The 20,989-nt window shown below is 40.3% G+C and overlaps 5 protein-coding genes and 2 long non-coding RNA genes across 14 annotated transcripts; 4 read left to right on the plus strand and 3 right to left on the minus strand.

The window, feature by feature from the left end:
• Positions 1-26: 26 nt before the first annotated feature.
• Positions 27-8,607, minus strand: LOC124314408 (protein argonaute-2-like). 4 transcript variants are annotated; one of them, XM_046779556.1, is made up of 16 exons: positions 8,219-8,607; positions 6,437-6,851; positions 6,138-6,364; positions 5,721-6,077; positions 5,457-5,653; positions 5,177-5,400; positions 4,860-5,107; positions 4,670-4,798; positions 4,429-4,595; positions 4,186-4,370; positions 4,011-4,104; positions 3,692-3,928; positions 3,423-3,622; positions 3,312-3,353; positions 3,104-3,243; positions 27-2,994 (listed from the first exon to the last, which is right to left on the minus strand). In XM_046779556.1, the coding sequence occupies exons 1-15, from the start codon at positions 8,277-8,279 to the stop codon at positions 3,135-3,137; spliced, it is 2,892 nt and encodes a 963-aa protein (XP_046635512.1). In that variant the 5' UTR covers positions 8,280-8,607; the 3' UTR covers positions 27-2,994; positions 3,104-3,134. The 4 variants fall into 4 exon arrangements, with proteins under 4 accessions (XP_046635512.1, XP_046635511.1, XP_046635513.1 ...); XM_046779555.1 differs by having other exon boundaries at positions 27-3,243; XM_046779557.1 differs by having other exon boundaries at positions 27-3,243; positions 5,733-6,077; positions 8,219-8,605.
• LOC124314482 lies at positions 7,727-10,815 on the plus strand. Its single transcript, XM_046779700.1, has 4 exons — positions 7,727-8,151; positions 9,974-10,127; positions 10,217-10,455; positions 10,704-10,815. The coding sequence occupies exons 1-4, from the start codon at positions 8,043-8,045 to the stop codon at positions 10,724-10,726; spliced, it is 525 nt and encodes a 174-aa protein (XP_046635656.1). The 5' UTR covers positions 7,727-8,042; the 3' UTR covers positions 10,727-10,815.
• Positions 10,816-11,788: 973 nt separating this feature from the next.
• LOC124314517 lies at positions 11,789-12,433 on the minus strand. The gene is made up of 2 exons (XR_006911276.1): positions 12,212-12,433; positions 11,789-12,108 (listed from the first exon to the last, which is right to left on the minus strand). It is a non-coding gene; the product is annotated as an uncharacterized LOC124314517 (long non-coding RNA).
• Positions 12,434-12,593: 160 nt separating this feature from the next.
• LOC124314449 (abhydrolase domain-containing protein 2-like) lies at positions 12,594-14,673 on the plus strand. Of its 2 annotated transcripts, none has more exons than XM_046779648.1 (8): positions 12,594-12,738; positions 12,808-12,971; positions 13,038-13,213; positions 13,288-13,642; positions 13,715-13,909; positions 13,979-14,133; positions 14,228-14,321; positions 14,386-14,673. In XM_046779648.1, exons 2-8 carry the CDS (start codon positions 12,817-12,819, stop codon positions 14,450-14,452), a joined length of 1,197 nt encoding a protein of 398 aa, XP_046635604.1. In that variant the 5' UTR covers positions 12,594-12,738; positions 12,808-12,816; the 3' UTR covers positions 14,453-14,673. The 2 variants fall into 2 exon arrangements, with proteins under 2 accessions (XP_046635604.1, XP_046635605.1); XM_046779649.1 differs by having other exon boundaries at positions 12,624-12,738; positions 12,791-12,971.
• A 213-nt stretch (positions 14,674-14,886) lies between these two features.
• On the minus strand, positions 14,887-16,460 carry LOC124314500. 2 transcript variants are annotated; one of them, XR_006911255.1, is made up of 4 exons: positions 16,372-16,460; positions 15,677-16,019; positions 15,500-15,600; positions 14,887-15,345 (listed from the first exon to the last, which is right to left on the minus strand). It is a non-coding gene; the product is annotated as an uncharacterized LOC124314500 (long non-coding RNA). The 2 variants fall into 2 exon arrangements; XR_006911254.1 differs by having other exon boundaries at positions 15,500-15,605.
• Positions 15,257-17,520, plus strand: LOC124314475 (probable thiopurine S-methyltransferase). Of its 3 annotated transcripts, XM_046779688.1 has the most exons (9): positions 15,284-15,429; positions 15,517-15,640; positions 15,695-15,822; positions 15,896-16,026; positions 16,092-16,740; positions 16,809-16,932; positions 16,988-17,115; positions 17,170-17,300; positions 17,368-17,520. In XM_046779688.1, exons 5-9 carry the CDS (start codon positions 16,568-16,570, stop codon positions 17,502-17,504), a joined length of 693 nt encoding a protein of 230 aa, XP_046635644.1. In that variant the 5' UTR covers positions 15,284-15,429; positions 15,517-15,640; positions 15,695-15,822; positions 15,896-16,026; positions 16,092-16,567; the 3' UTR covers positions 17,505-17,520. The 3 variants fall into 3 exon arrangements, with proteins under 3 accessions (XP_046635645.1, XP_046635646.1, XP_046635644.1); XM_046779689.1 differs by lacking the exons at positions 16,809-16,932; positions 16,988-17,115; positions 17,170-17,300; positions 17,368-17,520 and having other exon boundaries at positions 15,257-15,429; positions 16,092-16,235; positions 16,379-16,572; XM_046779690.1 differs by lacking the exons at positions 16,809-16,932; positions 16,988-17,115; positions 17,170-17,300; positions 17,368-17,520 and having other exon boundaries at positions 15,257-15,429; positions 16,220-16,346.
• A 3-nt stretch (positions 17,521-17,523) lies between these two features.
• Positions 17,524-18,687, plus strand: LOC124314483 (probable thiopurine S-methyltransferase). The gene is made up of 5 exons (XM_046779701.1): positions 17,524-17,842; positions 17,911-18,040; positions 18,110-18,237; positions 18,293-18,423; positions 18,490-18,687. The coding sequence occupies exons 1-4, from the start codon at positions 17,715-17,717 to the stop codon at positions 18,378-18,380; spliced, it is 474 nt and encodes a 157-aa protein (XP_046635657.1). The 5' UTR covers positions 17,524-17,714; the 3' UTR covers positions 18,381-18,423; positions 18,490-18,687.
• The last annotated feature ends 2,302 nt before the right edge of the window (positions 18,688-20,989 follow it).

Here is a 20,989-nt window from a genome sequence, read left to right on the forward strand (position 1 = left end):
AATATTAAATAAACGAAATAATAGTATTGGGAGTAAAACAGGCTAATACGCCCAAGTGTATTATAGACGATACAGTTTTCCCCCTTGCGATGATACAATTGGGTAAATTATGCAAGGGCGAGACGTGGACGCATGATTTTTACGACAGAAATAGGTGGATAGGGAAGAAAAAAAAGTAGAGCTATGTTTATGAGGACTACACATGATAACATTATTCTCACTGATGATTGCCCCACATAAGACAGCACAAATTATTCCATTCTCTGGGGTTATCTCTACAAAAGCGGAAAAGTCGTATGTAATCTTTTCTTTGTTTTTTTTCTTTAAGATTCAATTCCAGGCGCAACAAATATTCTGTGTTTTCAACTGAGATTGATCCGAGGAGTTGAAGAAAGGAGAACAAGAGAGGGAGACGCATCTTTCTTCCTCGAAATTAGATATGCCCGAAAAGAGATGTGTTCGTTAAAGTTTTTCTCATTTGAAATCAAAATGTCCCGACTTTTTCCTATAAGTTTCTCAACTGTAATAAGCTGAGGGGTGGGGGTAGTGAAGATTATGTTTTTATATGATGGAAGTAAAGCTGACTGGAACTTTCAGAACGGGACGTGAATGGGACTTCTAAAGTTTGTTTATGTTGTTGATTTTTGGATTCCTATCTGACTTGGAATGTCGGTGAAAGAAAACAGAAACATCAGGAAATAAGCCCAGATCCAACCCAAGAGCTCGAATTATCTAGAAAGTTTTTTGAACGGATTCAGTTGAGAAAGTTTTTGGGCAGAAGTTTGTCTTTTGTCACCAGGGTTTTGAACAATAATTTCTTTCCCCCTTTAAATCCCATATCTTTGTTTTTCTTTTTAAAACAAAAGCAAAAAAAAAAAAAAAAATCCCGTACTGAAATGAAAGCGTAAGACCTACCAAAACTAAATAATAAAGAGGCACAATTTAGAAGGAAAAAAATTGGACGAAAAAAAATTGCAAAGGAAAGAAAAGTCACCACGCGCAACATAAAAGTTAAATCGTTACACACACTCACACACATTGGAGGTAAATGGCGCGGAGGGAATATGATGCAGTAGAGGTAAAAGTAAACCCAAAATCATATTTTTGTTTTTCAAAAGAAGCCGTCGGAGGGATCGGGAGCGTGAGCGGAGAAAAAGGATTGTTTTTTTTTTTAAGCGGTGAGGACGGGTAGTACAGAGTGGGAGAGATGGTTAAAAAATAAAGGGGAGACTTGATCAGATATGTCAACGGTATTCTGACTCGCCTAAAAATTGTTGAATGCTTTTCCTGATTTTTCACTTATTTAGCAATTAGTAGCCGAGAGACAGATTCGGCGCATTTTTTCTTTTGTTTATAAAGCAGCTACAGGTACACGGGGAACATAACTCGGGAGACAAAAGAGCGGCAGGCGACAAAGAGGGAAACCAAAGCCAATCTAAAGAGTGTGAGATGAGGACGTGAAGAGAGACACACAAATTAGGGAAGAAGAAGAAGAAAGAATTGATATTTCTCACGCTTGCCGAGAAACGATATGGCTATTATTGTCCGCTCGAAGGAATTCCCAACCTCCCGTCCAAAATGAAAGAAATTTAAGAAGAGCAACACACGCACACACAACTAATTAACTACACGATACTTATTTCACTATCCAATCAAAAGGAAAACCAAGACAAGTTAAGAAGGATATTCTTTTTTGTTGTTTTAAGGAGAGAGGGCCAAACTTGATTGTAGGGTTGTAGTATATAGTATTACATCGCCAGCAAACTCTTTCAGGCTGACGTCGAGGTGCGGTGGGTGGGATATTATTATTTTCTTATCCTCTTCAACTCCTGCCCGGACGTTTTTTTAAGAGCTGCCCGAATGTTGCGTTGGGACCGCCCCTTCGCCACAACAAAATACACATGTACACTCACGCACACACACATAATTATTATTTTTTAGCTTTTTTTTTCTTGAGGAAGATGGTCGATGTCGGTGTGAGAAAGAATTATTTACGGGGGCAAGGATAATTTTGTCATGGCGAAATGGCCTTCCCAGCAGATTCTAAATGCACACACTACTCTCTCTCTCTTTTGCTTTTTTTCGATTGAAAACGTTTTTTTTTTTGAACGGACGCTGAAAGACGTTTGTAGCGCGGGAGGAGGGGCGATGATGTTTTTTTTTTTGGTATTTTTTTAAAGATTTTTTTCGAAATTGATTACAACTGTATCGAAGAACAAAGATAATAAAGGTGGTTCTCTATCCTAGGTAAATTTTTTTGTCCGGAAAAAAAAAGAAAAGAAACAAGTTTGACTTTTTGTTATTAACGCGCGCCGTTAGTTCGATTTCAGATGTCCTCTCAACCTCTTAGGGGGGAAACGAATGAAATGCTTTTAAACGCGAAAAAGAAAAGAAAAAACTGGGAGCGGTGTTGAGAGAGAGAGGGGGGGGACAGTGGATTTGTTAAACAAACAGATCGGTAACGAAAAGAATTGTCAATTTGATTTTGTCGTTTTTCTTTGAAGTAGCTACGGTCGAGGTCGGGATAAGGGGAAATGCGTATTGGGCAATTTCACGATTTGCTTGGTCCGTACTACATCCACATGCTGAAGGGAGGGGGAAATGCAATTGTAGTTGAGAGCTACTAAATTATCTCTAACCCTTTCTCACACCGCTCTTCCCGTTACTTCGTGTTCAGAGATGATTTCAGTGGGGGGGGGGGGGAACAAATTCAAGTGTTTTTTAAATTGCCACCAGGGAATTAAACATTTTAAGTGCAAAGTCTCGTTTAAAACCCCACCGCAGTATGTGTTTCGACTCCCGCCATAAGCGTGAAAAATATAATGAAAGACTTGACGGCCGTGGACAAATTATTCTTTTGCGCCGGGGATGGCTCTGTTAAAAGGGACGTGTGAAATGCTTCTCCTTGCACGACAGATCAGAGATGTGGTGGTGATGATGGTTGGTGACATGAAATATGTGTTGGATATTGTGCTCGCAAGCTGACCTTCCAAACTAGCTAGAGAAAAACAGCGTCAAGTCTCGTTGAAATACAACAACCCCACACTCCTACTCCATACTGATCCGCATCCGATATACACGTGATGACCAAGAGACAACTTACTGGGGAGGGAGGAAAAACTTCACGATGACTTTTAAGCAAAGTACATGACTTTCTTGGTATCCGCGTGAACAGTGATAGCACGAGCCATGGCGCCTGGCGTGCGATCTTCGCTGCTGCCACTTTGATGCGAACCTTCTCCACTGTTTCAAAAGAAATAGAAAATTTTAGTCATTTTCTAGGCGTTGATTTAACGTTCAAAGAAATGTACCTGGTGTAACTCTTAATGCAATCCTGTAGCGATCCTTCCCCACTGCAAATATTGGAAATCAATAAAAGATCAATAAAGTCTTGTTGCCAACGACCGTCATTTCAATATTACCTGTCGTGCTCCTTCTCCACTAAGTGGTATCTGGCACGGAAAGCCACCAGATGGGCGTAGTAAGCCGGCGCCGGAATGGAGACGGAACGAGTACAGCGCACATAAGTATGACAAAGCTGGTAAGTTAAGCACTGCAATTCGTCAGCGTCAAAGTGGTTGTCATCCCACAGAACGTGATAGTGGCTAGGACGGCTAGTGCCCTGTACATAAAGAAGAATACATTAAACATCAAATCACTGAATAAATATTTAGGAAATAAATTGTCTCACCTGAATGCCTTGATGCGAGCACAAGTAAAAGTCGAACTCGGTTGGGTGTGTAATGCCCGCGTCGACAGTGGTACCGGCGGGAATGTTTCCAGATTTGCCAGATTGCTCTTTCTTGTCGGCACAGAAGAGCCTGGTGTGATGGCGCTTCTGAACCACGATGAACGTGATACCTGGTTTGTAGTCAGGTTCCAATTTTATGCATGCCTCGCGGATAGCGGTCAACTCATGCTGCAAAACCTACAGAAAACGTGTCATTTATTCGAACGTATTTCTTTTTTAGAAAGCCAAAGTTTGTTTAGTCTAGTAGAATGTTGCTTACGGTGCTAAACTGGCCTTCACTGGCGCCATCGCGATACATGATAATTCGGTTGGGTTTGAACCTTGTAGTTTTGTAGAACAAGATCAATAATTCCCTGGGAAAAAAGGAAAGTTTCATCAGCCTCAAAAACACATGAAACTCAATATGCGGATTATCAAAATGTCAAATTTCTTACCGAACCATAGCACTGAGCTCTTGAATAACTTCTTGGCGGTGTTGTTGGACGCGAACAGTTGCAGCGTATCGCGAAGGATGAGCATCCATCGAGCCCACAACGGCTGCGATCGACGGCTTTTTGTTGTCACCAGCTGGAGGATGAGTTATATCGGCCCCAAGGAAAATGACAGGCTCATTGAACACCTAAAAAAACATGACGCATGAGCATTTTCGTGGGAAAAGTAGTTGATTTACGTTTTACCTTAGGACGAATGGTAGGAACAAGGATACTGTTAACACCACCAAGTTTAACGTTGATCTTCAGACACAAATTGGACAGAGTTTGAGGCGATGTTTTGTTGACATTCTTTGCTTGTACGCACTGTGTGGCCATGCCAAGTACAGTATCGCCAACACGTTTGACTTCGGCTATTGGCATAATGATATTAAAAACCTTCATTATTGTCTATGTCGAAACAAGTTGGTTTTGTAAATGATAGTACCGTAAACAGGAGTTTTGCCCGGTAGAACGACACACACCAACTGGAGACCTTGGAAGGTTGACTTGAGGTAGCGGAACATGGGCTCCACTTGATCGGGGCCAGTGGCATATTTGCAGAAACAAGGTTGGCCTAAACAATATTCGATTTGATGACAACCCATTCTCACAATCCTATATTATTTCGTCATTACCAATGATGGGCATCCCGGCGTCATTACTTATCTTCTGCAATTGCTGTGTGAAATTTCTTAGCGCATCTTCGCGAACTGTTCTTTGGGGTGCAAAGCAAGCGATTGCCCAAACGCGAATTTCCACTCCGGTGAAGAATTGCTTGCCACGCATATCCCAGACACCTTGATTAGGTAGCGCCTGTTGCTTAGTCCTTCCCCCATATTGTAGTTTTGGTGGCGGAAGCACACGGCCGCGCACTTCCATCATGCTGCAAAGCAAAGTCGAAGTTACATTTTTAACATGTCACTCGTAAAACAATTGCAAATCAATAACTGACCTATTGGAAATGGTCAATCCAAACTCCTGGACGTAGGGATCGTTATTGAAGTCGGCCTTTCGAATAAGATTATTGATCTCACGCTCACGGTCGGGAGCCGATCGGGCAGTGGCTTTGATCATGGTCGATGTCTGCATATCAGTCAGTTTCTTTATGCATCGTTGCCCGGCTACGATGTTGCAAACTTCCAACGGCAAATAGGTGTGCTTGTGCTCTTGTCCAACCTGCAGGAGAAAAAATTGATAGAGTTGTAGGGGGAAATAATCAAAATAGAACCAACCTGCAGGCAAGGCAGATGCGGGTAGCGCAATTTCATTTTGTATTTGTCCAGGAAATATTTGGCCACTGTACACTCGACAGTTTGACCGTTCTCCAACTGCAGTGGGAAAGACTGCATTTGAGCTGGACGGCGAGTAACGTTGCATACACGATATTTTCGTCGCATTGTTCCACAGTGGGTAATTTCAATTTTTAAGCCTATGGGGATTCAGAAACAGGAACGTTAATCAAGATGCACAAGAACAGGGATGAGGCGACAACCCACCAGCGAACCCACCTTTGATCTCTTTGGTAAATTTTACTCGCTGAGAATCCGTTAAAGGTTTTCTCTGCTCGTTAACATCGCGAATGTCTAACACTTCGCACATAAATTCGATCACTGGTTGCGACTTGTAAAATGCCGTCGCCGAGACGTCAATGTTTAGCATCATTTTCCATTGTGAAGGGCGGACAGATTGATGAAAACCAAACCAAACCTCACGTCCACCACCTAACGGATGATAATAACCATCAGGTGATGAAAAGAAACTCCGACCCACTGGAGTATAAGTCATTGAAGGTAAATGGCGCATAACCACGTCGAGAGCCAAAATGGCATCCATCGGAATTGTACGAATGCGACCTAGGAGGAGAAACATATTAAAATTGCGTTAAAGGTAATCGGCAGTTGTAATAAACATACCTTCCAAAGCTTCTTCGAGAGCGTAGAGGGATACTTTGGCCAACCATTTGATAGCTACATGGAAAACACGATCTTTTCCCTCTCCGGGCAGGGTAACGTCTAATTCGACTCTTTCATTGCCGATCGGCAGAGGATCTCGAGTATACAAGTTGCTTCGACCATCGAAAACGGGTTTTAATGCTCCAAATATTTTGCTGTAGGCATGCACCATCGTCTCGATAATCTCCCTGTAAGTTTGTATGACGAATGGTAAACAAAGCGAAATCCAAGACGATTTTAAAGATGAATTATTCTCTCACCGATTGACTTTTCTCGGGCACTTGTCTGGTTGAATGCTGATATCATAGTGGTGAATGTATCCTCGTGGCATAGATATTTGAAAATGATTTGCTCTTAGCATGATAGGTCTACCCTCACGACCAAGATTTGGACGACGTGGACAAACAAACATAGGAAGTTCTGGTGCCGCAGCTTGCGGCGCGGCCGAAGCCATAGGTGGGGGCTGTTGAGTTGGTGGCATCATAGGTGGAACCGGGGCCATAGGGGCCATGGGAGTCATTAATGCAGTTCCGCCTCCACTTCCACCACTCACTCCACTCAAACTTGTTCCACAATTACTACTGGTACTGCTGCTACTACTGTTACTTCCACTTCCCACTCCGATACTGGATACAATTGACTGGGCTCCAACACCTGAAGGGCCAAGTGCTCCTGCTGCAAATAGAAATAAACAAATAGGAGTTAGCACATCTATTTCGAAACATCAAACACAAACACGAAGATACAACAGCAACAAAGAATTCTTTGACCAGCAATATCAATGGAATTCATCTTCAGTTTGCACGGGAATAATGTTACTGAGCTGAAGAACTATGGTTCATAATGTGAAAGACTAAAGATCTTTAGCCAAACTTACAAGTGTGCTGACGTTCAATGTTCGTTTCTACGCAAACAAACGTTTCTTAATCTTAATTAAGTGTAAACGTAGAGGGAATCGAATGAAAAGTATAAATGACGCCAGCACGCCCCTGTTCCTTCACTTTACTTATCATTACCCCAGACGACCGTATACGGAAGGAAAAGTAATCTCAAGGTCTTTTAAAAACTACTTCTCTGTTCTAGTGAATGTATGAAAATATCACTGAGTGGTAAGAGCTTTTAATAGAATAACAGATGAGAAACACTGTAGGGCGGGGGTCGAAACAATTTACAGAATCGAGGGCAACTTACGCTGTCCAACAGGGTACATAATACGTCAACACGATTCCACATCGACAAGTTTGGCGCTGTTAAAAAAATCGAAGGCTTTCGAGAGAGCAAAATTGGCGTAGAATAACAAATTCCAGAATGGATGGATGGAGTAACGAATTATTTAAATGAAACACCAAATGAAACGAGGCACACAACGACGCACGGAAGTTGTGGCACACAAAACCCCACAAAGGCCGTCCGTTTCCCTTCCTTCGTTCTATCCAAGATGGCGGCGCGACCAGACGCAAGGGAAAAATCCCTCCCAACAACTTGCAACGTCGTTTTGAAAAGTCCACATTTAAATTTTTATTTCTGTCATTATCAAATAGTTTGTCGCAATTGACAACTTGATTAAAAATTAGTTTAGTTATTCTATTTTATTATTTCAGGGTTTCACCTAATTTAAATGTGAATTTCGAGGCACAGTTTTTGTTTAGTAACTTGGGCTGTAGCAAATGGAGGGAGGTCAAAATCCAGGGGAATCCACAACTTTCACAACAAAATTTTTTTTTTGTAATTTCTATCTAATTTCTCACGCTAGTTTTCCTTGAGAGTTAGTGTAGTGTCATCGAGTGCCCGATGTTGTTGTCATTGTTGTGATTCGAACAAAAAAACTTACACTCCAATTCATCTGTCAAAACAAAAAACACGACAATGTTTGCAATTGCTTCGAATTCTATTGGTGCTGTCATCATCCGGACAGTGTTGTTCGCCAAATTGGTAACATCGCTGTTAACCACCACTAATCGGAGCCATTTGACAGGTAAACAAACCCGAGTTGAAATGTGAGAAAAGAAGGGGGAGAATAGTAAAAGAGATTGAATACTTACTGCCATTGACATATTTATCCATAAGAATATGAGTAGTGTTGAGAGTACAAGCGACCCCCATTTTGCTCAACTAAGACGCACAAGTCGACTACCCTCCTACTGTGTGTGGGGAAACAGAATGTGTTGTGTCGTGTGTGCGATTCGTGTAATGCGCAGTACAATGCCGAAAAATCGCACGCACGGCGACGACGACTGGGGCGATAGGCAACAAACCGCTGGTTTTGAGATATCAGCCCTTCACAATCTCGTGTGTGGAGAAACGAGAAAAAACAAACAACACGCACATTAAATAATGAGCGACTGAAAAAGCAGTTTTTGGAGGTTTCCTGCACGTCGATTGACAGGCGGAGAACGCACTTTGGCTACGACCACGCAGTGTCGAGTCGGCCTAGAGACAATTCTTCTTCTTCTTTCACCAACTGTTGTGTGCAGAGAAGAAAGGAGGGGGAAAACCTCTTTGACCCCTCTGGTTTTTTTATTTTCTTTTATTATTATTATTATTTCGCCCCCTCTTTCTCTTTTTTGGGGTACGTCTACAGACTTAACCCGGTTCTTCCACCACCACCCTACCCGCAAGCCAATGAAAGATATATCCACCTCCCATTAGAGAAGTATTCCCCCCTCTTTTCTCTTAAGATAAAACGCAAATCCCTAGAGATGGAAAAAAGTAATAACCATGAAATTCTTGTTTAATGACGTTTGACATTGAATTTTTCGTAGTTTGTTCGTAATGAAGTCCTCAGGGTCAGCCGTGAAATATTTAGCAAACGTCGATTTCATTTTGACGCGTCATTTGTGTGTCAAAGATGCAACACATGGTTGCTTACCAAGACGGTGCGTAGTTGGTGCTGATTCGTCCCGTCGGCGTCGGTTCGAAGCGACACCTATTTTCAAGTTTCAAAGCTCACATTGAATCGTCTTGCGGTTTCAGACTTGAACGTCAGATGGCGCTGCGTTTTCCTTCTCCAAATCAAATATCGATTTTTCCGCGTTTTTTTTATATTGTAAAAGGAAAATTTACTTTTATAAACTCGATTTTCATTCTTAGAAGCGCGTTTGGTGTCTTAGAAGTCTGCGTAACTTTATTATGTTGCTAGGTAATTCTAATAGAATTGGTTTCGCTAAAGACATGTCATGAAAGTCTTTGTTGTTGGCCAACTTAGTAATGATATAAGGTAGTAGTAGTTGGTTATGGACTCGCTGAATCCCGACAAATAGTTTATCAGACCTGTAATGCCGCAAAACTTTCCCCCGCGGGAAAATGTTATTAAGCGACTCCGTTGAGAAGGAATAGGAGCGCGAAAATTGAATCAATGGAAATATAGTGGCTTCGAGCCAAGATATTTTTCGTTCATACAAGAGTTCGTTTCGTAGCTTGTTATCGTGCGTACAAAACCGGGTCCCTTTCTCCTTTTTTTCAAAGGTTTTCATCTGGATTACTTTTTTGGCATAGATTTGCCATAGGAACAACGTCATGGGGCTTGCAAGAACTTTTATAGATAGGGCGGTGGGCATACCAAAGCGGCCACATGACATGGTGAATAACATCGGCAAGATGACAGCCAAGTTTCCAGCGATCATACATGTGTGAACGCAGTCGAGAGAGAAGATTTGGGGCGATGGGGGGGCCTAAGACGTGGGCGAGATGCACAACCGGAAGTAGCTGGATCAATACGCCCACCCCGACTTAAATAACAAATTGCCTTATTGTTTTCGCTGCTGTTTTAATTCTCTCATTCATCATTATATACACAGATGGTGCAATGCGTTGCTACAGTTGCACTTCTACCGAAGAGGGTAGCCAATGCGAGACGAACCCCTCCACCTTACCTCATGGAATATTAGATGGCTGCACGCGGGAAGCTTGCACGATCGTGAGAGTAGAACAATGGCCATCTCAGCGTGTCAAGTATGTATGAATCGATATGTCTCCATCTGAGACAACATGTTTTGCGAAGATTTACAGAGAAAAAAGAAATAATCCGGAAAACTGTTTAGGAGTTTCTACCGTGGATGTGACGGGCGGACCAAAGTATTTGAGCAGAACAAATGCCAAATCGAAAAGGATGAAAGGACGTGCTTTACGGCTTGCGTGGGCGATTTATGCAACCACGGAAACGGCTTGGTCGACCACATTGTTCATTCAGGATCGATCCTTACCGGATCTCGAGCTGACGGCTGGGTCTTAACGGTGACAACCGCTGTTCTCCTGGTTTTCTCCGCTATATTATTATCCGGTAACGCCTAGTTTCGGGCCGCAGCCTCACGCCATTCACGAACTAATCAATACGCACATACTATGTACATACTCTGTTGATATATTGCGCCATTGCATCACATTCTCGTGTGGTAAAATCGGTGATGATGAAGACTTGGCCGCCAGCCCGATTAGGTGTGGCACTCTTGTCCCGGGCTCTGTAATCAGAAATGAAATAAACAACTTCAGTAAAAAGATTTCTAATATCCGTTTTTCCTCCCTTTGTAGAAAATCTGGGACATCACCAATGAAGATCCTGGACGAGAGCACAAAGAAGTTGGAATGGAAACACTCAATCACGTTGCGCTGCCTCAAAACAATAAAACTGAGAGTAAAGAGATTCGCCATCCATCTTTATTTGATAGATAACTGCACTTCTCATTGGTGAAAAAAAAAAAAGAAAAACAGCCAACTCGATCTCTGTTCATTCTAAAAGGCGAATAGAATTTTAAGGATCGATACGAGCCGATCTTACTCGACGATAAATGGAACAGCTTGTTCCCGCAGTGCTGTTGAACTTTTGGCGATCCCAGTTTCTCAGACTGGAGATGACGCTGCGAAAACTTTCATTTATATACAACACAAAGGCAACAAAGGGAGTGCTGTACCCAGATGGCGATCATAAATGAAGGAATAGGAGAAAGAGTTTACTGCTTGCCAAAATAACAAACAATGCAAGGCACTTCAGGCAGATTGCAAGTTGGTTCCGCGAAAGTTAAATTGAGCTTTATAATTGAATCGCAGATTGTTCCGCGGCGAAAGCAAGACGACAAGAAACGCCATGTTTATTTTTGATTCGGCAAAACGCTTGTATAGTTGCAGGATATATTCATGTTTATTGTTTATGAGTATACCTACTCTATTTGATCAAGGAATCTATTATGAAGCTTGCCGTGCCAAACGTCTATTAACATTTCAAATGCTATGGCAACGCCACAGAACAGTGTGTTTGCACACGAATAACTCATTAAAAATGGTCGCTTGAAAAAATTGGCAAGCTGTTTCAAACAGCTTCTCCTGCTACCCTTTAACAAAGAAGAAGAAGCCGAGGGATACAAATAAAGATGCAAATGCCAAGTGATGTCCTTGCTCGTTGGGTGTACAGACAGCTTCCCATCATGAAGTCAATGACCTTTTCCAAACGTCGATGGACACAGTCTTTCGTCGTTACCGAAACTTTTGGGTACAAAATGCACACACACATGTTCCCCATAAACTTTTCCCTTGACAACTAGATGCCAATTGCTGGACTAAATGATTTTGTACAAAGTTCATTTTTCTCCGATTTTCCCCATGTGGTTGTAGTACTACTATACGATAGAAAAACATTTTATCGTTAACTTTTTTTATCCAGAGTTATTTAGAACATATTTTGTCATATCAATAATTTGTTGTTTAATTAAATGAAATCACAGTTCAAAGTCTTGGCTGCATCCTGCGAAGCTCGTCACAAGCTTGAACTGTTGAAACCTTGAACTCAACGGCTGAACGAACAAGCGAGCGGCCATTGCTTGCGGCTAGGTGCTGCATATGTTGCTGATATGGTTAGTATACTGGTTTGGTCGTACCTTTCTTACTTCCGCATCTCCACGCCTTATTAGAAGCACTGAAGGACATTACTCCACACATAATACTTGCATCAGTAAAATTATCGGAGTTAAAAGATTTGGAATGAGTCCAAAAGTCTATTTGTGAACATTGTCAATGGAAAAATTGAGGGCCCCGCGACAGTTAACGTACCAAGGTACATAAACTTGCATGGTGACGTAGATCTCTGACTGCGTGTGGAATGTCGTGAAGGTCACGCAAAACCCACGAAAGGAAACCGATTAGGCTGGTATTTTACTGCTGTGGAAGTTACCGGCCTAAATTTAAGTAGGTTTACTCTGAAGGATTTTTATCGAATAGAAAGTTACTGCAATTTTCTATCTGCTCGACTGCGTGCGATTACTGTATGCTTTTTTTTTAACGGTCTTTGGTTGACCGCTAAAATTTATATTTACATCTGACCGAACCGGTACCGTTTTTTTATGTTGTGTGGCTGAAAGTTTTTCCCGCTAGATGACAATGGTGTGCATGCTGTTATCAAGGATCCCGGCACTCTGGTTTGTTGTTGGCTGAAGATCATACCACACCGAAGAAAACGTGAAATTCTGTACGAGTCTCTCTCTCTCGGTCTTCTTGTGAAGACGTTGCATGAGGGGCGTAACGTGAGGAATACGTTATTTCTTTAAAGTGAAACAATTCTTCCCAACAACAACAGGTATTGACGCCAATAAACGTTACTTCAAGGATTACACCAGTTTTCTTAAAAGTTATTTTTTCTCTGAAGGAATTCACCATGAGCCCCTTTATTGTAGCTTTCATCGCGTTTATTTTGCTATTCATTTTCCGAATTCTAAATATTGCGAGTCAGCCCAAAAAACCTGAAATCCTGTGCAAAGATAAAAAATTTGAAGCATTGTTGAGAGAAACTGCCCCAGAACTGGAACAAGCGTAAGTGACAACTATTAACAATTGTTATTCTTCTTCTTGAAACTCAAATTATTTTCACCTCGTTAGATACATTCCAACAAGGATATGGGGCTTCAGTGGTCATATTCAAACAGTAATGCACAGTTTGATTGGAAGGAAGAAATGTCCTTGGCCGATTGGAGAGAGGGTGTCACTTCTTTTGGATGATGGAGCCACCCTGACTTACGATGTTTACCAACCTCTTGATGTCCACTCTTCTGGAGGTATATTAGAATTCTTATTACAAACTTTTGCTGAATTTACTTACATTTTAAATTTGTTTTTATAATGTCAACAGAGGATGTCACTTTAATCCTATGCCCTGGTATTTGCAACTCAAGTGAATCTATATATATTCGCACATTTGTGCATCATGCACAGAGAAAAGGCTTCAGATGTGTAGCTATCAATCACATTGGAGCTATGAAGTCAATTAAGTTGACTTCTCATCGTATTTTCAGCTATGGCTGCACAAAAGATTTCCATGAAATGCTTGTCAACCTTCAGGAGAATTATTTCCACAGCAGGATGGTTCTTGTAGGTTTCAGTATGGGGGCCAACATTGTTACCAAATATATGGGCGAAAAACGACCTGATATGCCGAAAAATATCATGGGTGGCATCTCTATTTGTCAAGGCTATGACGCACTCGGGTATAACGATAACGTTATTAAATATTGTATTATCAACGTTTTCCTGACTGTTGGACTTTTCCCCTTCTATAGTGCTATGCAGCATATGTTGCTGTGGTCAAACTTCCGTCGGTTTTACTTGTACATCATGACTGAAAATATGAAACGCGTCCTAATGGCTCATCAGCAACTTGTTCTGTCCGAAGACGTCAAATCTCGTTATCAACTATGTGAACGCAGCATTTTGTCTGCTGCAACCCTACCTGAATTTGACGACGCTTATACTAGGTATTGAATTTTTCTCATAAATTTATCCAAACATGGCGTCAACAAATTCTTTTTTTAATTGTTCGACAGACGAGTAAGTGGATATGATTCGATTAACGACCTCTACACGCAAAGTAGTTGCTCCTTGTACCTGGATAATATTACGATTCCCCTGGTTTTTATCAATTCACAAGATGACCCAATTATTCCTGAACCCTTGCTTAGTTGGCCTAAGCAATATGCCGGTTAGTTTAAAACACGTTCGTAGTATTCTCGTTGTTATTCTAATATTTGCTTTTTTCGATTATCTAATATTATTTTTGTACATTTCATTTTCAGAAAGTCGCGATAGGTCTGCCTATATTTTGACGTCGCACGGAGGTCACTTGGGTTTTTATGAAGGAGGATTGCTCAAACCCAATCCTGTTACTTGGTTAGTAACTCAAATATTTTATTTGTTCTTCAAATTTGTTACTGAGCAATATTTTCCTTGTCAGGTTGGATCGCACAGCTGTCGGAATAGCCGACGCAATTCTACGTGATACGCACAGCAAGTCGCTCTAAATCCAAAATGTCCATAACTATTATCAGCGAAGGCAACAACAATATTATCTAAAAATCAAGCAATCGTAACTTACTAAAAGATTTGTTGACTTAATCAACTTCGTTACTTTATATAATACATACTACATGGATTAAAGTTGGAGAATTTAACCCTGTTTCGAATCATTCTGTAATGAAAAATACCGTGCGTACGTGGTCTGAATATAAGGCTTTTTACGGTGCTCAGTTCAAACTGTTTCGTTCAAATGGATGGCCGGTCGTCGGTCGATGACATGCGTGATTCAGCTATTCGCAAACCTGTTTTTTTCACGACCACTTTCCATTTGGAATCAATTGGCGCCACTTCCAAAGTCCGTTCATACTAAAAATATTTCTATCACAAAGGGTAAGTCAAATGCTTCTTTATAAAGAATTTTCGAACAAAGAGATAAAAATAATTTTTCCTTCTTTTATTTCCATTTCTGCTAAATAACGGTAAATATGGAGGCATAATATCACGGTTACACCTATTGCGCCTCAAACTATGGGACGCAATAGCAATGCGAACATTGACTTTAAATAACGTGAGCTATGATGTCCACCTCCATAATAATTGTACTGTAACATGGTAGAAAGAATAGAAAAGAGGTTTTTTCAGTCTAGCACCAAATTTACTCCCCATACCTCCAGGCTTCTCTCATCCCCCAAAACGGAACCTTTCTGAGTTTTTGGGTACTTCGCCCGTAAGCGACGGAACTCCTCTATTCTACCCGAATTCACGCTGAGACACAGCGCTTGTTCGGCATTCACAAGCAAATTTTCGAGATGGAAGAACGTGTCGAATATTGGTCGAAAAGGTGGCAAGCCGAAGACGCACCTTGGCACAAAACCGAAGTTAATGAGTTTCTAAAAACCTATTTTGATCATGTTTGTAAAAATAAAGAAGGGAAGTTACGCATATTCGTCCCTCTGTGCGGAAAAACACAGGATTTAAGATGGTAAATCAAAATTTGAATTAGTCAAATTAATTTTATCGAGTTAACATCTGATTATGCATTTTACTTATACATTTGTTTTTAAATTAGGCTTTATGACCTAGGACATGAAGTTGTTGGAGTAGATGGAGTAGAAAAACCAATCTTGGAATTTTTCAAAGAGCAAGGTGTAACCTACACTAAGGGTGATGAAGGAGGACTCCCGTACTATGTTGTAAGTTACTTATTTAACTTGATTAAATTGTCGTACTTATTTTGTTCTTCCTAGAATGATGACGGGCGCCTTAAAATCTATTACTGTGATTTATTTGCCTTGAATCCAGAAATGTGTGGCAAGTTTGATGGAATATGGGACCGTGGGTCTCTAGTTGCTCTATTGGCTGAAGATAGAGACAAGTAAAAAATAATGATGTAAGTTTTCCAATTCATTGTAGTTTTAAAGCAAAATTTTTCTCCCCTTCAACTCAAGGTATGCAAAGCTGCTGAAAAGTGTGCTTAATGAAAATTTTGGCTATCTGATTCATACCATACAATATGAACAGTCACAATACCCAGGGCCTCCTCTCAGTGTGCCAGTTGAAGAAATGAAACGTCTATTTGGTATTCAAAAATTGTTGAACATTAGCATAGCTATAATCGATAAATCAAAATAATGTTTAATTTAGGTGACATTTCTGAAGTTGAAACACTGTTGAATGTCAGCACAAAGGATGATCCAACTTCACTCATCCCGATCAAATTCCACGGGAACATTGATCAATGCTACGAAAATATATTTTTGCTTAAACCCAAGGCTGAGTAGCATCTGAATTCTTAGCGGTTATGGCAGATTCAACACATAGGCCTACACATTTAACGTTTACAAATACCAAAACCTATATTTATCTTAAATAACATAATGAAATATATAATTGGAATCACTCTTGGTTAAAATAATTCACGAACCAACTAAAGATGATGTTTCTTTCAGTGTTTCTCTCCATTTCATACGTAATGACAAGTGGCAAGCGACAACCATTGACAAAGTGATTTTGTCATCTGCTTTTCTATCGTCGTCTGCTCCTATTAAAGATTAGATACAGATTGTACTGTATCTGATCTGTTGAGTTTCTGAGACGTCAATTTGCAATCAAATTTCAAGATGGAAGAACGTGTTGAATATTGGTCAAAGAGGTGGCAAGCCGAAGATGTACCTTGGCACAAAGCTGATGTTAATAAGTTTCTCATGAGTTTTTTTGATCAAGTTTGTAAAATCAAAGAAGGTAAGTTACGCATATTCGTCCCTCTGTGTGGGAAAACACAAGATTTAAGATGGTAATCAATATTCAGATTTGTTAAACTAATTTTGCCTAGTTTATAATGACAGTATCTTTCTAAATTAGGCTTTATGACCAAGGACATGAAGTTGTTGGATTAGATGGGGTAGAGAAACCAATCTTGGAATTTTTCAAAGAGCAAGGCCTAACCTACACTAAGGGAAATGAAGGAGGATTTCCATTCTATGTTGTAAGTGACTAACTGTCCTCCTTTACTTACCTATTCAAAATTCTGTTCTTCTTAGAGTGATGATGGGCGTCTTAAAATCTACAACTGTGATTTATTTGCCTTGAATCCAGAAATTTGTGGCAAGTTTGATGGAATCTGGGACCGTGGATCTCTTGTTGCCATATTAGCTGTGGAGAGAGAAAAGTAAATGCTAGTGCTTAATCCATTATAAATATTTTAACAAATCTTTCTATCTAGGTATGCAAAGCTGATGAAAAGTCTGCTAAATGAAACATTTGGCTATCTGATTGATACTATGCAGTATGATCAGTCACAATATCCAGGACCTCCTCTTAGTGTCCCAGTTGAAGAAGTGAAGCATCTATTTGGTAATCTGAAGTCTTCTTGTATAACTAGCACTGCTCATGTACTGACAATATTCTTCGTTCTACTTAGGTGATACTTGCGAGATTGAAACGCTTTTGACCGTAAATACGAATGCTGACCCTACTTCACCTATTTCGGCAAAAATACGCTGGAACGTAGATGAGTGCTATGAGATTATTTTGTTACTTAAAGCTAAAGTTTTGTAAACAAAAATTTAACCAATATCCAAATGGTGATAAAAAATAAAAGTGTAAAATAATAATATCCACCTCCATTCTCCTACCTCCTACACTGCGTTCGTGACAGTTCTTTAAACTACCGAGTAATGCCGATTGACAAGCATTGATAACGTGATTGTATCGTCTGCTTTTCTATCTGAGACGTCAATTAATATTGGTCGAAGAGGTGGCAAGCCGATGACGCACCTTGGCACCAATCCGAAGTTAATGAGTTCCTTGAGTTATTTTGATCAAGCTTTTAAAATCAAAGAAGGAAAGTTGCGCATATTCGTCCCTCTATGTGGGAAAACACAAGATTTAAGATGGTAATCAAAATTCAGATTTGTTAAACTAGTTTTGCCTAGTTAATACTGACATTATGTTTCTAAAATAGGATTTATGACCAAGGACATGAAGTTGTTGGATTAGATGGGGTAGAGAAACCCATTTTTGAAATTTTCAAAGAGCAAGGTACACAAGGTACTACACTTAAGGGAAATGAAGGAGGACTTCCATTCTATGCTGTAAGTGACTAACTATCCTTTATTTAACTGTCACAAAACTCACATTTTTAAAAATTGTGTTCTTCCTAGAGTGATGATGGACACCTTAAAATCTATCACTGTGATTTATTTGCCTTGGATCCAGAAATTTGTGGCAAGTTCGATGGAATCTGGGACTGTGTATCTATTATTGCCATATTAGCTGTGGAGAGAGAAAAGTAAATGCTAGTACTTGATCCATTTGAAAATTTTAAACAATTCATTTATATCAAGGTATGCAAAGCTAATAATAAAAAGTCTGTCAAATGAACCATCTGGCTTTCTGATTGATACTATACAGTATGATCAGACATTTCCATGACCACCTCTTAGTGTCTCAGTTGAAGAAGTGAAGCAGCTATTTGGTAATATGAAGACTCTTAGTAGAACTAACACTGCTCATGAATGACAACATATTTTGTTCAAAATAGGTGATACTTGTGAAGTTGACTCTGTTGACCATCGATACGAATGCTGACCCAATTTCACCTACTTCGTCAGAAGTACTCTGGAACATAAATGAATGCTATGAGGTTATTTTGTTACTTAAAGCTAAAATCTTGTAAATGGGTGATATTAAAAGTGTAGCGAATTCAATATACAATTTCATGATAAAATGTTAATATAGAACGTCCTTATTTACCATGACAAATGTTTAGTCAATTCAAAATCGTACGTACGCTCTGAAAAACTTTTTGCTTAATTGTAAAACATAATTAAATACGAATGCCAATAAAACGAACCAACCAATAAAAACAAGAAAAGCCAAATAATTACTAAAAACAGTTTATTCTTCGTTCCACAATATAATAACCAACATAAACATTTGAACTTACAGTAGATGTATGACTTGATAGTTCTGGATGAATTCTACCCGGTGATGTTAGAAAAAGAAACAAAACCACGGTCGAATTCACCGATAAATACCAAGTACTCGGAGAATGCACAACATAATGATCACCACAATACAAGAGACCTACTCGATGAAATAGAATACAGCAACCGGACGAGTGTGGGTTCTAGTCATACCGACTAAATTTAAAATACAACTAAAACCGAACTCGCCGACTGACGCATGCTCAACTAGAAACTAAACAAGATAACTTTGAAGAGATGTTGCTCCGTCGACAGCAACCCACCGAATGAACTTTTTCAAATCCACCAAAGACCCCAACAGATCGGAGCCACCCCCTTCGGCAAAAGAGGTCACAAGAGGGTAAAACGGCCGGAACAAGTTCACGAGCTCACCCGACTATGAGAGCTCGCACAGGATTGGTCCAATGTGCCACACGTGTCCGACCCCATTCCAGGTCAACGGCAGCTAACGGGATTCGAGGGGAGGTCACAAAAGAAAGTTTTGAATACCGAAAAAATGAAATAAGGTCAAACCACCCTCGACGGATGAAATCCTGAGATGAGCGACATCTGGAACAGTTTTCAAATGCCACAGTTCAAAATAGAAGTTTAAGATTCATTCACCAAGGGCGAACGTACCCAGTGATTTGCACATAATATGAATCAAACTGAGTAAAGTTCCCCCCTGATGCTTGGCTCGACTAAACAAATTGTACATGCAATTAAAAAATAAAATTTCAAAACCACGACACACCAGCGGCTGAATCCCGTGGTGCTATGCAACCAAGAATTCAAGCTAAAATGTCTAGCACATCATCCACTAGACTCAGCACTGGGGGGCTGTGTACACACAAACACAAACATGCACGTTTACGAGACGAACGAGTATCGTTATCTAGTAACTACGACTGTGATAGAAATAAGACAATTGAATCGATTCGGAAAAATCGACAATTCAATCAACCACAAGCGGTAGTTCCTAGGTCCCGTTACTCTACACTGGAGAGGTAGAGTCACAATAGTAGTACATTTTAAACGTCGAAAACAATTCCACTTGTTGCCTTGCTGATCTAGCTTTATGAACTTATAAACCTCATACAGCTAGACCACCAAAGAAAAAAGCAAAAATAAAAATACAACCTGTAACAAGAGAAACTCACATAGGTAGATTGTTGGTTGACGTCGTGGACGAGTGTCAGATCTAGTCACGAACATAAGGAATTTCAACGCGACTAACGATCCCCACTCATCGACGAAATCCGACCGAGTTTTGAGTCGACTGCACCAAGTGGATGATACTGAAAGAACAAGCAATGTTTACTAAAAACAGGAGACATGAGCTCACAATTGACAGTTCGAATGCAAGAATTGAATTGACTTGACGAGTGCCGAGACGAGCCACTTTATGGGAGCTGCATTTCCACACCTTCTTTCCGAGCAGCCTCCCATCCCTATAACGCCGCTGGTGGTGGGGGGACTGTTTCGAGGTCGAACGAGGTTAAAATCTCTTCTCATCCCTACACCTTTAATGGCGTCTCTACCTTTTCGACTGCGCAGCTTCCCTTCCTCATTTAGCCAATCAACCTTGATCGACCAATTGAAACAAACAATTTAGACAAGGGATTTTCAAACTGTTGGGGAAAACGAGACGACTCCATTTTGTTTTGGCCTGCACACAAAGAAATGGGGGGAAAACAAAAGACGGCGAGATTTTCAGGCCGGTATAAAAGCCGCTGGGAATCTCAAGGGAGTCTGTGGTCTCTACATATATATTTCAGGAATTTTGAAAAGATGAAAATTTTGACTCCCACTTGACTTTAAATGCAGCTACCAATTTAACAAAAGAAAAATGGCAATGACCTCGCACGACCTTCTTGTTTTTTCGTTTGTTGAAGGTCAACAGCCTCAACGAATCTCAATTTTTAACATTCAAACTAGTTAATACTTGAAAGCAATCAAATGTAAAATCTGCAATGAAACACGAAAATCAAACAAAGTAATGGCCGCCTTGCTTACGCCAAATCGGATAACGATGCCAAAACGTTTCAGTTTGTGTGTCGAACTAGCTGTACGAAA

Source organism: Daphnia pulicaria, chromosome 10, assembly GCF_021234035.1.
Source record: "Daphnia pulicaria isolate SC F1-1A chromosome 10, SC_F0-13Bv2, whole genome shotgun sequence".
NCBI lineage: Eukaryota > Metazoa > Arthropoda > Branchiopoda > Diplostraca > Daphniidae > Daphnia > Daphnia pulicaria.